This window comes from Myotis daubentonii, chromosome 18 (genome assembly GCF_963259705.1).
Source record: "Myotis daubentonii chromosome 18, mMyoDau2.1, whole genome shotgun sequence".
In the NCBI taxonomy this organism is placed as follows: Eukaryota; Metazoa; Chordata; class Mammalia; order Chiroptera; family Vespertilionidae; genus Myotis; species Myotis daubentonii.
In genome coordinates, this window is record NC_081857.1 from 42,237,929 (window position 1) to 42,254,683 (window position 16,755).

The 16,755-nt window shown below is 55.3% G+C and overlaps 1 protein-coding gene across 4 annotated transcripts in view; it reads right to left on the minus strand.

Annotated features, from left to right (window-relative positions):
* The window catches only part of SNX7 (sorting nexin 7), a 38,570-nt gene extending 22,516 nt beyond the window's left edge, over positions 1-16,054 (minus strand). Inside the window, exons 1-5 of one of the 4 annotated variants that reach the window (XM_059674660.1) lie at positions 15,857-16,051; positions 4,188-4,370; positions 1,814-1,924; positions 1,102-1,266; positions 446-644 (exon numbers count right to left, since the gene is read on the minus strand). In XM_059674660.1, coding sequence (XP_059530643.1) covers positions 446-644; positions 1,102-1,266; positions 1,814-1,924; positions 4,188-4,370; positions 15,857-16,000 — 802 coding nt within the window. In that variant the 5' untranslated portion in view covers positions 16,001-16,051. Of the gene's footprint in view, positions 1-445; positions 645-1,101; positions 1,267-1,813; positions 1,925-4,187; positions 4,371-15,511; positions 15,642-15,856 lie in introns of those variants that run through there. The other 3 variants (XM_059674658.1, XM_059674661.1, XM_059674659.1) reach the window with 3 other exon arrangements.
* Positions 16,055-16,755: the final 701 nt, after the last annotated feature.

A 16,755-nucleotide genomic window follows, 5' to 3' on the forward strand; every position in this document is an offset into this window, starting at 1 on the left:
CGTGACTCAGACCCTGGGTGCGGCGGTGCTGCAGGCAGGAGATGGGGAGACGGGGCTGCGGGCAGGGAGACGGGCTGCGGGCAGGGAGACGGGGCTGCGGGCAGGGAGACGGGCTGCGGGCAGGGAGACGGGCTGCGGGCAGGGAGACGGGCTGCGGGCAGGGAGACGGGGCTGCGGGCAGGGAGACGGGGCCACGGGCAGGGAGACAGTTGTTGCGGGCAGGGAGACGGGCTGCGGGCAGGGAGATGGGGCCTCGGGCAGGGAGACGGGCCTGCGGGCAGGGAGACGGGCTGCGGGCAGGGAGACGGGCTGCGGGCAGGGAGACACGAGTACGGAGAAAGGGCCCAAGAGAGGCGCCACCTCCTCGCCGCCTACCAGCCAGCGACTAGGAGGACCGTCAGGAACCGAACAGCGTGAAAAGCACACGCCCGGGGCTGCTACGTACCGCGCTCCTCCTTGTAAATCCTCTGGGATATCTTATCGATCAAATTTATTTTCTGGCTGAAAGTCTCGATGAAGTCGTTCATTTCCGTGAACTCGTCGGGGCGGCTCCTCACGCCCCTCATGGACAGGGCCATGGCGCGGACCGTCTGGCCCATCTTGCTCAGCAGCCCCGGCCCCTGCTTCTTGTGCGATGACAGCTCCTGCAAACAGAGGGAGAGGGGTCTGCAAGGTGGAGGAAGGCGTGGGGTGTCTGTAGCTTTGGAAGGAGACCTGGCCCAGAACTGCACCTGAAGGCTATCCCTCCAGCACTTAAAAGCCCTTAAGCCCTGGTTGGTGTGGCTCAGTGGATAGAGCACCCACCTACGGACTGAAGGTGCCAGGTTCGATTCTGGTTAAGGGCACAGGCCCGGGTTACAGGCTCGACCCCCAGTGTGGGACATGCAGGAGGCAGCTGATCAATGATTCTCTCTCATCATTGATGCTTCTCTTTCTCCTTCTCCCTTCCTCTCTGAAATCAATAAAAATATATACTTTTTCAAATCCTTCTTAACTCCAGGGCCCTGCTGCCTGGCTTATGAATTAGGCCAACAAGGGGAGGGACGGCCTTCTGTCGCACAGACAGGAAAGGGTTACGCGAGTACAAATCCAAGGCGTTACCCCAGCCTGCGCGGTAAGGAAGACTTTGAAGTCTTCGCTGAACGTCAAGGTTGGATGGTCGGCAATTCGGTTCAAAAACTTATTCAGGGCCCTCCTGCGCGTCTCGATGAAGTCGTCGTTGAAGCGCTCCACCATGCCCTTCACCACGAACTTCTCCGGCAGCGGCTGCGGCAAAAACAAACACGCCGGTGAGCGCGGCACCTGCCCCAGGCGGCAGAGGGGGAGGGAAATGCTACCCATGCCCGTTTACAGGCTGTTGGAACATGCCACCATTTCTCACAAGGATACTTTAAAGATGCGCAATGCTAAGTCCAAACACGACAAAACGGTAACATGAAACAGGTAAACAAGCAAGCCTGGCCCGGCCGGCGTGGCTCGGTGGCTGAGCGTTGATCACAGTTCAATTCCCGGTCAGGGCACAGGCCCGGGTGGGGCCTCGACCCCCAGTGTGGGGTGTGCAGGAGGCAGCCGGTCCATGATTCTCTCTCATCACCGATGTTTCTCTTTCTCTCTCTCCCTCCCCCTCCCTGAGACCAATACAAAAATATTAAAAAGGCAAAAGCAAATCTGTAGTTAGGTGGAAACGTTTAAAACAAATGTTTCTAAGGTGAATGAATTACACGAACAGAAAGGCCTGGAACCTGGTGGCGGGCATGTTCACAGTTCACAGGACAAGGTGGCAGCCGTTCTACGGAAGACGGGGTCTACCTACCGGGATGATGAGAGTGGGGTGGGCTTCCTCGAGCTTTCCCTTGAGCCACAGGAAGTCCTGGTACCGCCTCCTGACTTCGAATTCGCTGGAGTCGAACTCCCCGCGTGACGTCTGCAGGAGGAAGCAGCAGGCAAGCAATGCGAGGCCGGCCACGCCGCGGCCTGTCCGGACACCCGGGCTCAGCGGGCCTCACTGCGCAGCCGCAGTGCACGGGGCAGGGGGAGGGAGCCAGCTCCCCGCATGGCCAGCAGGAAAGCAAACCCCACGCCCGGGTTCCAGACCCACACGGGGAGTCTGCGTGCGAGACCCCTCTGCCTCCCACAGGCGCGGCCACCCGTGGGCGAGTGCATCCCGCACTGAGGCTTAAACACGCGTCTCCTCTCAGGAGATCGGGATTCAGGATGGGAGGCAAGTAAGTCCTGTCAGTGCGGTTTGAGAGAGAACGGAACACAACCAAGAAAAAACGTTTTGCTGGAATGTGCTCGAACCAACTGCTTGGCTAAAATGTGCGTTTGGTAGGCGAGCATTCTAGCCTTTGACAGAGTGGTTTTACCCACTGTTTTAAACATGTTATTAAAGGAGGTTTGATGTGGAAAGACAATGTTCCCGTCATTCTCAAGGGATTCTATTTTGAGTCATATGCTGAACTCCTAAAAATTTAGCAAATATCTTAAAATATCTCAACAAACCAAAAAGCTACGCCAACATGGGTATAATAGCAGCCTCGCTTCTACTGCCGAATCTTGAGCCAAATACAAATGTAGACCATCTAATGCATGTGCACCTCTCGGGAACACAGCCACTACCACCAGCATCTTATGTAGCTGAAATTTGCAAATTAAAAATCACACACAGCCATACGAAGCTTGAGGTTTTCTGGAGTAAGAATGGAATCACACATGGCATGCATATCCCACACTCACCCCCACAGATAAACACAATTGTAGAATTCAGCAGCTCCAGAGCTAAGCAACCTTAATTGCTGTAAAATAAGGCTCCCCTAAGCTACACTTTCCAAGATTTATTCTTTTAAAATGCATGTTTAGAATATCTCCCAATGTAGCTCAGTAAAACATTCCCTTTTTAGTGGAAAAGGTAGAGGTAAGTGAGATGCAGAAATCTAAAGAACTAAATGCTCACAGAACACTACAAAATCTTAACTATTATGCAAAAAGGTACAGGTTGTAGGAATGCTAAAAATAGGAAAACTAAATCTAGGAGAGACAGTTTAACAACGTAAATGAGTTGATATGTGGACATATATATGCAAATATATACATACGCACACAAAACACAGTGCAGAGTCACTCATGAAAATATATTTACTGAAGCCCGGCAGGTGTGGCTCAGTGGCTGAGCATCAACCTATGAACCAGGAGGTCATGGGTTCGAATCCCGGTCAGGGAACAAGCCCAGGTGGCGGGCTTGATCTCCAGTGGGGGGCAGCTGATCAATGATTCTCTCTCACCGATGTTTCTATCTCTCTATTCTTCTCCCTTCCCCTCTCTCTCTAAAAAAAATAAACTAAAAACATCTTTTAAAATATGTCCATATCTGTACCTATGTATTGAACAGCTGTGCAGCCAGCACATATGCACAGGTTCATTACCAAGTACCAGAGGGGAAAATTGGCCTAACTACTAGTGAAAATGAGGACACGCAAAACCTGGGCAGTTAACACTGAGCTTCAGACGTCCTCAAGACCCTCTCACCCTTTCAGTAACCCTCAGACAGGAGGAAGGCACCAGATCAAGTCACGTGACGGTCGGTCTGCCCTCGTCGCTGTCAGGGGCGGAGAAGAGCGAACGTCAGGTGGTAATGGGGTGAGGACTGTCCCCAGGGCGGGTATCCTTTCTCCCTGCCGGGCGTCCCCACCCCCAGAGAGGCCGCAAGATCTACAGTGGATCGGACGAGGAAAACCAGTGCTGCCAGCCAGGCTCACGTCCTAACTCATCCCCGACGACAGGGACAGGGTCACTGCCCAGTCTGAAGTGGCCCACGGGGGCCATCGGAGCACAGGCACACGCTGCACCAGGGGGACGAGATGGCCGATCTCCAGCTCAGCAAGAACGTGTGTTCTAGAAAGTGAACTCAGAGCACAGATAACTTCCAACCTAAACACAGGTCCCCCTGGGAGCTGCTTGTAAATGTTTGGTTTTCATGTCTTCCCGTAAAAACTTGGGTACCTGGAGTTCGGAACTAACGGACTCAGGCGAGCTACACCCCAAAGTGCAATATCTTACCCAAAATGGTTAAAAAAAACAACCAGATAAATTCAGCACAGACTGCGTGACGCTGAGTGTGCGGTGAGCAAGATGCCCGTCCGCAGCCCACGGACAGCCACGTGCTCGGGGGGCCGGCCTTCGGTACCCACCTGGGTGGCGACCCTGTAAGTGATGAAGGTCTCGACGGTGGTCACGTGGCTCTCGGGGTCGTCGACCGTGATGAAGAGATCTTTCAAGTCGGGCTCATCCTCAAACTTGACCTGGTTGATCATCGACAAAGGGGACGTCGGCATCGTCGGGCTTAAGGAATTCATGTCCATCAGGGAGGCGTCCTGAGGAACAAACCGGCAGCTGTTAACATCGACAGGGAGAACAGGTACAGCCTTCTCTTCCTCAGGTTCCACACGGTTCCTGAGACACGTCAAGAACGAGGCGGGCAAGGGACTCCCGGGTCACCGGGCACGTGGCTCACCCGGGCACGTGGAACACGTATGTCTATCTCAGCTTCCTCTCAAGACCCCACAGATGTCAGTGAAGAACAACACAAATAGATAAAAACCAAACAGGACCCAAAGGCGTAAGCCCTCAGCGTAAAAGAGGAGACTGAGCAGAGTTGCCATTTTCGGAAGCTGGAGGCCGGACTGCCGAGGGGTGGCGGGGACCTCAGCCAGAGGGAGCTGAGAAGTAGCCCCGAGGGACGCGGACGGCCCCTCACGACCCAGAGCCCCGGAGGCTGGGACCTGGTGTCGCGGACACGGAGGGCGGGCCCAGCTGACCCCGGAGGGGCCCTGAAAAGCTAATACCCAACCACCACCACCACAGAGAGGCGAGCAGGCGAGCGTTCTCCGCTGTGCAGAGAACTGCGCTCCCTTTCCGGAGGGCCTGCTCTCCAGGGCACCATGAGGGAGCGGGGGAGATGGGCCCTAAGAAAGCACAGGGCCAAGGCCGAGTCCCACACCCTCCAGGGAGGGGACCAGCCCGCTGCCTCACTGGCCCAGGGATGTGGGCAGCCGGCCCTTCCAGCCTCTGCCCTTCACCCACAGGGAGGCCGTGCGTGCTGCGTGTCCACGCAGCTTTAAGGCCCAGCGATGGGGGGCGGGGGGGGGGCAGAGGGAGAGAGCCGGGGGCGAGGGGGAGGGGAGGGGGACGCAAGATGCACTCAGTGCGCATCAACTTAAAGTGATACCAAAACAGCTGAAAGGGATTCCAGGTGTTGGAATTGCTGCTGAACGTCATGGTTTTAGCATGAGCCTCTGTATTTCCAAACAGCCTAAAATAAACATGTATCTTGAAAAGAATATTAAAACTGTTAGAGTCAACAGCTTTACGCCGTGTTCGGAGACGGAGAAACCACTGTGACAGGCGACAGGCGGCGTCCAGGGCCGTCGGGGCAGAAGCCCTGGGTCACGTTGGATTCTGTTTCTTAACTCATCCAAGTGGCGCAGTGACACAGGAAGTGCCAACATGTGTTGGGAGCACATGGGAATGGGATTGTCCGACTAAATCATGGGATGCTAAGACCGTGGAATGCTAAGCAGCCATTCAGAACCAGAGGTTCCAGTCCGGCGGGTGGGGCTCAGTGGTTGAGCGTTGACCTATGAACCAGGAGGTCACGGTTCGATTCCCGGTCAGGGCACAGGCCCGGGTTGCCGGCTCCATCTCCAGTGGGGGGTGTGCAGGAGGCAGCCGATCCATGATTCTCTCTCATCACTGATGTTTCTCTCTCTCTCCCTCTCCCTTCCTCTCTGAAATCAATAAAAATATATTAAACAAACAAACCAGAAGTTCCAAATAAATGTGCCATCAGTGTCCCAAATCTCTCTCAACAGCCATTTCATTGAAAGGGGGGTATTTAGCCGACACGTTTTGGGTTGATGGGCAAACGTTCTTTGAAAGTCACTGGCAGGGTCCCCGACCACATGCCTTGGCATTCCATGCAGTCACCCCGGAACTCACCCACCCCTCCTTTCGCCCACGCCTCGTTCAGCATTCTACTTCTCCTGCTAAGATGCGTCCTTCCGTGGCGTGGGACGATCGACATTCCAGGGAGTGCATTGTGGTGTCGAAAACACAGGCTTCCGTATCGAGTGCAGAAAGAAAATCACAGGCTAAGCTTCAGCAACGCCCCACATTCCCGCACAAGGATCTGAATGACTATGAATCACTCAAAAACATTCTGAGCCCTGGCTGGTGTGGCTCAGTGGATAGAGCAGGGGTGGGCAAACTTTTTGACTCGAGGGCCACAATGGGTTCTTAAACTGGACCGGAGGGCCGGAACAAAAGCATGGATGGAGTGTTTGTGTGAACTAATATAAATTCAAAGTAAACATCATTACATAAAAGGGTACGGTCTTTTATTTTTTTAGTTTTATTCATTTCAAACAGGCCAGATCCGGCCTGCGGGCCGTAGTTTGCCCATGGCTGGGATAGAGCGTCAGCCTGTGAACTGAGGCACATGCCTATGTTGTGAGCTTGATCCCTAGTGGGGGCGTGCAGGAGGCAGCCGATCAGTGATTCTCATCATTGATATTTCTCTCTCTCTCTCTCTCCCTCTTCCTTCCTCTCTGAAATCAATAAAAATGTATTAAAAAAAATTCTTAAAGTCTCAATAAAACTGACTATCCAGTGTTTGAGAGTCACTTAAAAAAAAAAAAAAAGGAAAGGGAATATGTTGCTAATATCTAAAGGGTTTGCCCTTGGACGTGAGTGAGTGAAGGAAATGTGTTTGAGAAGATCCAAAACAGCACTTCACCGATGGATGACTCTCCTCATGGATGTTACTCTCTCTCTCTCCCTCTCCCTTCCTCTCTCTGAAATCAATAAAAACGTATTTAAACACACACAACAAACAAAAAAAAACAAGCAGGGGTTTGCCAATCTCTAACTACTCAGAAGATAAACACCAAAGACCCAGGTGGGAGGAGAGAAGACACGTCTAAAGCGTCCTTCCTTCAAGCCCTCGGTAACACGCCTCAGGGGCATCGCACAAACACGCCACAAGGTACTCTGGCGGCTCGGAGCCACACGGCTATTTTCTCCCCACAAGTAGAGGAACAAAGAAACCCGTGTGCGAAGTGTGACCAACAGAACGCTGGCCTGAAAAGGCCGAGAGAACAGAACGGCTGATGCCCCGAAACCGGTGCCCGCAGACGTCTGGTGGAAAAGCGACGTCCTGCGGAAGGAGCCGGAGCAGCAGCGAGGCGGGGAGGGGCACGCATCTCGATGGGCCTAAACTTAGACTCCACAGCTGTGTTTTGGTTTACGACTCCTTCCAACCCGCCTGCTTATAATAATAATAGAAATGAGACAGGCTTCTGCCGACACTGCGGACCGCGTGCCTGGGGATGTCGGTAAAGGGGCTGGCGACACGCCAATGATGTTTAACACTGTTCCGCGCTGTGTAGTATCCACACCCTCCTATGCATAGACCATCATTAATTCATCCATTTTTGTGTTTCCATTTTGCAACTGTGTTGCCTGGAATGTTCCTGGACTTCCTCGGGTTTTGTGTACTGCGAGGCTATACTGGCCATAGAAATTGTTCACCTAACTTTATTCTACAGGATTTTCTCCTTCCGCAAAAAAAAAAAAAAAAAAAAAAGGCACATTTTTTAAAAAGTCTCTGTAGTCAGGCGGAGCCGAACTTGATTCAAGCGTAGACACATACCACCTGTGTGAACCTGGTCACGTCACTGTACCTCCGAGCTGGGACGGGAGCGGAGTAGGAGAGGATAAAAAGTGGAGCATCAATGAGTCAGTGTGATGTGCACATGGCCTGCTTGAAGGCTTGCTGCGCGTTATCTTACGTGAAACTCGCCACGACCCAGCGCCGTGTATGCTAATGCCAGCCATGAAAACCAGCCGCACCTTCACGCAGGAACACAGGCGGCCTCACAGGCTAATGTTAGGGGAAAGCAGAGCAGAGGAGAATGTGAACTCACTTTTAAATATCCTAAAGCAAAAGGTCCCAAATGGCATAAATCCTTAAAACACATTGCTTCGAGCTACGTATATAAACTGTATGAAAACCACACAAATGACAAAGTTCAGATTCTCATTTTCCTCCAAGCAGAGGAGCGAGCGCCTTGGGGAGGTCCACACAGGAGCATCAAAACGTGGGTTATGGTTTCTGTCCTAAGCTGAGTCCCGGGAACATGGATGCGAGTTTTATTATCCTCTTACCAGGCGTCTGCAGACATTCACAGAAAGGGCCAGACAGGACATGTGGGCCTAATGGGCCACCTGGTCTCCGTCACCTTGGCCACGGCAGTGGCTGCAGTCACAGGCGGCACACCGACGAACAGGTGTGGTGAACGCCAATAAAACCTAATTGGCCCCTACTGACCGCTACATGGGGTACAGATGTTACGCAGCTATTTAACATACGGACAGGCAGGGTGCACCTATGCTTCTATAGCTATGCTTTTGGGTGCGTGAGAATATTCTACAACGAAAATCACTTTAAAGGTTTTAAAAATCATTACAAAGGTAGGATCCAATAGAATAAGGACATATTCTTGATGGTTGAAAATGGATTTTCTTTTCGCAGTTTTCGCGTTGAACTTGGACACAGTCGTCCTGACCACTGCCAGGGAGGCGGGAGGTGCTAGTAAGCTCGCTCGATTCTAGCACCTGCGTTTCTTCTGGGGGCTTTTATGCTTACCCTCAGACACGCACACACTCACTCACTCACTAATGAACGTTTTAACCAGGTCAGTGCAGGCGGCTGCATGTGAAGCAAGAACAAGGAACGGACAAGTAAAATGTGGCGGCTGAAAGGCAGACAGGGCTCCCTCGTACACGTAACATATATGTAACATGCGCGGCTATGCTCTGTTCCTGCATGCCAGAGCTTCTCAAAGCCACGAATGCCAAATCCACCGGGAGGGGCTTCCTGAACTGGCCTGGGGTCCTGGGGACACAAGGAAACAGCCGGTGGTGGCTTCAGTGATGACTAAGCGGAGCGGGGGGGGGGGGGGGGGATCATTACTCATCGCAGAGCTCCCCACGGGGTGGAAAGTGTGACTGTGGACATGCAGCCAGGAATGCAGCCGGCCGGCCGGGCCCCACCTGAGGCCAGCCGCGCCCGCACTCCAGGCGCATTTCTGCGGGACCTGATACTCACACTTCGGTCTGGAACGCCAGGAATGCCCCTCCCTGTCCTCAGCAGCCTGGCAGGCCTACGTGGGATGACTCACGGGAGCAGAGGCCCCCCCCCCCCCCCCCACACACACACACACAGCCTCTACGAAACAGCCCAGAGCCTGGGCAAGCCCCACAGCCCGGAAGCACCGCCGTCGAAGGCTGTGTCCATGAAAAGGGTCTCGCCGCCTGCGTTGGGCCGTCACGGCGCCTCCTTGACTCCATGGGGTTTTCCCATGGTTTCCACCCGGTTCGTCTGAGTGGTCGTAGGTCTATCCCCACCTCCCTCTCAGGCTCTCACCACGCAGCCTCCCTGGTGAGGACCCGCTCCTTCCGTGGAGATGACCCTCCGAAGCTCGCCGCGCACACGCAACAGGGACGCTGCGCAGGTGAAAACGTTCACCTTAAACGCCGCCAGCCAGTCCTGCGGTTCCTAAGGGCCCGGCCCACGTGCCCGTGTCATCTCATCAGCCCTCCCTGCAGCCGGGGGGCGGGGGGCGATGGGATTGCCATCACCTGCACTTCACGGACAGCACACCTGCGGTCCGGTCGGAGTGATCTGGTCCTCCCCGCACCGCCTCTGTCTCAACCAGTGGAGCAAGGCCCCACGGCCACTCCCCTCCCCCCGCCCCACGCACACAGGGAGCACCTCCCCTCACAGCTTCTCTTCATTGAACAAACCGCATCCCATATCGCCAGCGTCAGCCCTGGGCACAGCCTGACCGAGACTGACCTGGCCGCTGCTCCCAGGAGCTCACACTCTGGGGAAGGGGGAGCGGGGGAGTGGGGGAGTGGGGGGCGGGGGGAGGGGGTCGCTAATAGACAAGGAAGCACAGGAAAGCAGTTCCAGCCAGAACCAAGTGTTGGCCAGCGAGGGAGCGAATCCGGAGCCGTGCAGTGGGTGCTGGGGTGCAGGGTGAGGGCGGGGCCCGCAGGACGCAGGGACAGCTGTCAGGGGAGGGGTCTTCAGGGAGGGCCGTGGAAGGAGCCGGCCACGGGAAACGCGGAGGGAAGGAGGCGCCCATCCGGGAACCGCCAGGCCTGAGGCAGGATAAACGAACGTGGTGCCTCGAAGTCCAAAGGCGGGCATCTGTGCCCCAGCTGGAGGTCTTATTTATTTATTTATTGTTGTTGATTTCAGAGAGGACAGGAGAGGGAGAGAGAGAGAGAAACATCAATGATGAGAGAGAATCACTGAGCGGCTGCCTCCTGCACGCCCCCTACTGGGGATCGAGCCCAACAACCCAGGCCTGTGCCCTGACGGGGAATCAAACCTGGGACCCTTCAGCCTTCAGGCCGATGCTCTACCCACTGAGCCACACCCGCCAAGGCGGCTAGAGGTCTTCATGCATCTGTGTGGTCTCACTCGGATGACTGGTGAGCGTTAGCCAACTGGAGGTTATTAATTATGACTAATACCTTTCCATTTATCTCGATTCCACTTGGGCAATTTCTTACCTAGTGAAAAATTTTCTTTTTTTGGATTTAACACTACGGAAAAAAATTGGTTGTTCTTATTCTGAACGTTCCACCGTGCCCTTTGCTCTAACTCTGCCCAGGACCACGACGGGAGATGGGCGATCGCTCCCAGCGGCCCCTCTCTCCCCCGCCCCCCGTCTCCGGTGAGAGGCCTGCACCTCCCCGTGACTCTGCCCTCTCAGAGCCTCCCACGGGCGGAGAGGGCCCTGCCCGCGGACCTGACCAGGGCCTTGCTTTGGATAATGGCAGCCACTGCCTGCTCCCCATTCAGGGTCGCTCCTCCCGTCTTGATCCCCAAATGGAAGATGCGAAGCTGGCCCCAAGCCTTGGACAGAGCGGCCCCACCCCACCGGGCGGGTCCAAGAGGAAGAAACAGGTGGCACTGCAGGTGCAGGTGAGCCACCCGGAGGTGGTGGCCCAGGGCCTCGCCGAGGGAGAGCTGGTGGGAACCCCATCAACGCTCGATTAGATGAAACACATGCAGGTACATACGTACGCACATGCAGGTACATACGTACGCACATACACACACACACTTAACCTTCTCAGAGTCCGTGCAGATGAACACAGTGGGGATGGTTTTCCTAGGTCTGAAGATCCGCACACCGAGAGGTGGCCATTCGCTTTTGGTCACACATAACGAGGCTTTTATTTTCATTCTGGACAAAATGTCGGCTCCTAATGTGTCGTTTTACATGATGAAGCCCTGTTTTTCACTTCAAAACTTTATTTCTTATATGAAAAATTAAATCTACAACTAAAACAGAAAACAATTACGACAAAAACAAGCCTAGAATGTTAAGCGACATGAAAGAACAGCACAAAAGCACTCCTGTGGCCCTAACCGGTGTGGCTCAGTGGCTAGAGCGTCAGCCTGCAGACTGAAAGGCCCCAGGTTTGATTCCAGTCAAGGGCATGTACCTTGATTGCGGGCACATCCCCAGTGGGGGGTGTGCAGGAGGCAGCTGATCGATGTTTCTCTCATCGATGTTTCTAACTCTCTATCCCTCTCCCTTCCTCTCTGTAAAAAAATCAGTAAAATATATATATTTTTTGAAAAGCGCGCCTGTGTGTGATCCCGGTGCAGGTATGCTAACCCCTGGACGCAGACAGCGGTGTGGGGAAGGCCGGGGCGGGTGGGGGGTGGGGGGGACTGGAATGGGTCAGGATGGGGGTGGGAGGGGACATCTGTAATACTTTCAACAATAAAGATACACTTAAAAGAACACATGGCCACCTCTCTTTCTCTCAGGGTGTTATAGACACAATCCTAAACTGTCCGGTAGCTTGGACAGCTCTGCGGGAGACTGACGCCTCCTGCGGTACCTCCCGGAACGCTCTTCTGGACCATCACCGAAAGCACGCCTGTCTGTAGCTTTGGGCCCCGCGCTGGAACCCAGGCCTTCTGAAGAGGAGCCTGGTAATGAGGAGAATCGCACCTGTGACCCCCAGCTTCCCACATGCCCCGGGTCTTCTCTCCCATCACGGCCGCCAGTTCCGTTAAAAAGGTCGCTAATCAGAGCTGTCACTCACTGAGGGCCAGTCGGCATCGCGGCGCTGGGACCGTTACCCTGCTCTTTCAACGACTGCTTCTTCCACACCTCGTCTTCTTTAGGAAGAAACAGTCCATTTGCAAGAAATATTCAAAGTGATGAATACCAAGAACCTACAACCAAGATTACTTTATCCAGCAAAGCTATCATTCAGAATTGAAGGTCAGATAAAGAGCTTCACAGATAAGGAAAAGCTAAAGGAGTTCATCACCACCAGACCAGGATTATATGAAATGCTTAAAGGTATCCTTTAAGAAGAGGAAGAGGAAGAAAAAGGTAAAGATACAAATTATGAACAACAAATATGCATCTATCAACAAGTGAATCTAAGAATCAAGTGAATAAATAATCTGATGAACAGAATAAACTGTTGATTATAATAGAATCAGGGACATAGAAAGGGAATGGACTGACTATTCTTGGGGGGGAAAGGGGTGTGGGAGATGTGGGAAGAGACTGGACAAAAATCGTGCACCTATGGATGAGGACAGTGGGTGGGGAGTGAGGGCGGAGGGTAGGGCGGGAACTGGGAGGAGGGGAGTTATGGGGGGAAAAAAGGAACAAATGTAATAATCTGAACAATAAAGATTTAAAAAAAAAAGAAACAGTCCATTTGTTTTATTGTAACGTATTCTTTTCCTCCAAAGGAGAACTTTTTCCTCTAGCGGCAGAGAAATGGGCCCCTTCGGTCTGACTCCACTTTTCGGCACCCTCCTCTCTCAGGCCCAGCTCTGACACCATCTCACGCTCTTGTTGTCATTGTCACCTTTTCCTTTTCCTGAGTCAGCGGTGATACGGGCCTAACCTCCAGCACCGGGGCGAGATCCTTTAAGTCAAGTTTCTGTGTCGCCCTGTGTTCCCCACTGGGCCTCCTGTTCTCCTCGCGGGACGAGTTGAGAACTTAGAACAAGGCCTCCCTCCGAGAGTCATGTTGCCGGCTCGGGTCTCCGCCCCATCGCCCACCTGGACCCCAAGAACTGAATCTCACTTTCCTTTTTCCCCAAAGAATCCTTAGCACAGCGTCTTATGTAAAAATGCTTAACATGGACTTGCCAGGTGCTTGTACTACACTGTGGGGGGGAAAGGTGCCGGCCGGTGTGGCTCAGGGGTTGAGCGTCGACCCATGAACCAGGAGGTCACGGTTCGATTCCCGGTCAGGGCACAGGCCTGGGTTGCGGGCTCAATCCCCAGTAGGGGGCGTGCAGGAGGCAGCTGATCCACGATTCTCTCTCATCACAGATGTTTCTCTCTCTCTCTCTCTCTCTCTCTCTCTCTCTCTCTCTCTCCTTTCCTCTCTGAAACCAATCAATCACTATATATATATGAAATACTAATAAGTCAAAGGTTCTGCTCTTAAATAAGTGTCTGGAGAGGAGCAGGGTGCACATTCACTAAGGGAGTAAGGGTGGCGGCTGTCAGTGGGAACTGAATGTGGCCCTCGTGGATGTGAACGCACGAAAAGGCAATGTTCCTTCCTACAGAAGTTCCTGATGCCACCCTGGAGTGGGCTGGCCACAGGACAGGGAGAGGGAGAGGGAGGGAGAGGGAGGGAGAGAGAGAGGGAGAGAGGGAGAGAGAGATAGAGAGAGCGAGCAAACAGAGAGGGCTGCGTCCATGTGCCTGTCTACCTCCCTGGTTCACGGTTGGCAATGCCAGCGCACTGGAGCAGAAGCGGGCAGCTACTGTGAATGCTTCCCGGGCACCTCAGACGCTACCCAGCATCAGGTCTTCCCGGAGCCTAAGGGCCAGGTGCCCGTAGACTAAGAGCCACAGGCGGTGCCTAACCTTCCCAGGTGCCTGACCCAGGTGCTGATGGGGAGCAGGAAACAGGAATGGGGGGGGGGGGCAGGGCCGGGCTGAGGCTTCTGTCCTTTTAAGAAAATGCGGAAGTGCGGAGACAAGATCAGGTTGAAAAACAAAGTTTTGCTAGAATGAAAGAGAAGCGTCCACCGGTCGGCCACGGAGCCCGAGAAGTCGCCGTTCTGCCCGGCAGCCGCCGGCAATTTAAGGGAAAGGCGGACACAGAAATGCGCCCTGTACTTTCCTCTTAATCCCCTCACCTCCTTCGCCCAACCCCACGCCCCTCCCCCTGACTGTTCTCTGGACCCAGGAGTCCGTTTCTATTTCGTTCGTCAGTTTAGCTTGTTCACTGAGCCCCCATAGAAGTGAGGGCTCACGGTGCTCGTCTCTCTCTGGCTGGCTTACTTCCCTCGGCGTAAGGCTCGCCAGGTCCCTCCATTGCTGTGGCAAAAGGTCAGATGTCACTTGAAACCCGGATGGTTTCATTGACCAGTGTCACCCCAATACATGCAACACAAACACGAAATACAGAGAGGCCCCTGGCTGCACCCTGCCCTTCCCTTCCCTTCCCTTCCCTCCTAAGCCACCCACAGCCCCAGTCACAGTCCACATCTCCAGGGGCCTGAGCCATCCCACACCTGAAGCTCCAACTCCATTAGCTTCGCCTTCGATCGGCCTCCACAACAGGGGCTCATGCGAGGGGGCTGGGGCGCCGAGAATCTGGGACAAGAAGTCATGTGACAAGTTCGAGAGGATCCCAGGGGACTGATACTCAGGTCCACTCCCATCACGGGGCCCTCCCATCACCGGCCCTCCCAGGCTGGAGTGTCCCAGGGAAGAGCCTTAGGCATATTCCTAGACTAACAGCACCTCCCAAGGCGGCCCAGGCGGCCAGCTACACGGGAAAGGAGACTGACTCCAGCAAGAGCACAGAACTGAACCCGCAGACACCTGGCCTGCAGCCCTGCCCACCTTTATGTACTTCCCCCCAACACTGGTTTTCCCCTGTGGGGTCTGAGTTTAACTGGTCCCTTTCTAACTTCAGTCGCTCTCCCACAGTAAAGCAATGATCCGTGTGTTGCTTTACCTACTTCCCAGGCGTCTTAGCCATGAACACAGTGTTGTCATCGCTTCTACCCTGGGCAGCGAGGTGAGAAACTGGGGTGACATTCAATGCCTCCCGCCAAGAAAGACATTTCTCTTTACAAGCAGCAATTGTATCCACAGTCCACACACACAGCAGTCCACCACGAACCGAGTGGGCTTCTCTCCACCTACACCAGAAGTTAGAGGGCCTGGGGTCCCAGGTGTGCCCGGGGAAGGACAGACACGGTGGCTGGCGGGGGGGGGGGGGGGGGGGGGGGGGTAGTGGGGGGGGCAGCTGGGTGTCTGGGCTCCTGGGCTCCGCAGGGGAGCTTCCTGTTGGACCCGGGAACCGCCCCCCCCCCCCCGCAAAGAGGGGGCTCCCTGGCACCTTTCCCGGGGGACTTGAGACGCACCACGGGTGTCCCCAAGCCCCAAATCCGCAACCGGCCACAGGAAATCAAAAGTAACTTCTGCGGACTCCATCTCCCTCCCAGAGGGCGGGTCGGGCTGCAGCCGAAACCAATCTGCGAGGGGCGGGGAGCTTGGCGCCACCGCCGCGGGGTTTGGCCACCGTCCCCAGAAGTCCGCGTCGGGGAAGAAGGAAGGAGATCCAAGGGGGGAAATCACAACTTTGCAAACTCCACGGAGCTACGGCCCTGCCCCGCGGCGGTCAAAGTGCAGGCGGCGGCGGGGGGGGTGGGACGGGACCCGCCCGCCTGCACCCCAGGGCGCGGGGACGGCCGGGGGCGCGCGCTCACCTTGCTGAACACCTCCAGGTCGTCCTCGTCCCCGTCCAGGGCCAGCGCCTCGGCCGGCAGCAGGGCGCAGGGGCTGTCCCCGCCGGCGTCCCCCGCCGGGGGCCCCGAGGAGCCGCGCGGAGCCGCGGGGAGCTCGCCCTCCATCCCCAGAGTGCGCCCGCCCCGCCGCCCTCGCGCCGCCCATTGGCTCCCGCGCGGCCCGGCCTCCCGGCTCCAGCCCGGCCGCGCGCAGACGCGGAACGGCCCGGCCGGCCTCCCTGGCCCGGGGCCCGGAGGGGCGGAGGGACGCCGAGGCCGAAGATCCCGGAGGTGGGCGCGGGCCCTGGCACCGCCCCGCCGCGCCCCGCTCCAGCCGCCCGGCCAGGTCTCCGGCGCGCGGGGGTCCTGGCGCGGCCACCGGTTGACTCAGCGGGTCCCGGCCCGGAGAAGCCGATCCTGTATTTGCTGGCCTTGCCGGGGCGCCTTTCTCTGGCTGTGGTTTTGGACTCTTCCTGGAGCGAAGGCAAACAGAAAAGGAAAGACGTGCCCTGCTGTTACAGTAATAAGTTTAGTTGGTGTAGGTTAGCATAAGCAAACTCCATGGTGTATTAGAGTGAATTTAAACTTTACTTAGAAGAGGAACTCTCTTGTGTGTGTGTGTGTGTGTGTGTGTGTGTGTGTGTGTGTGTGTGTGTGACCCTGATAAGTACCTGTAACTCCCTGCGCGTGTATCTGCTAAGCCCAGAAGGCACCCGGAGCACACTGATATGAGACACTGAAGAAACCCACTCATGGGGTATGAAAGGACTCTCACACCAGCAGTCAGACGCCTCCTGTCTGCCCTCCACAGACAAGCCGTTCTCCTTGCCCCTGGAAACTGCCCTTCCTGCTCTGCCTCTGAGCCCAGACTGTTAGAGGCC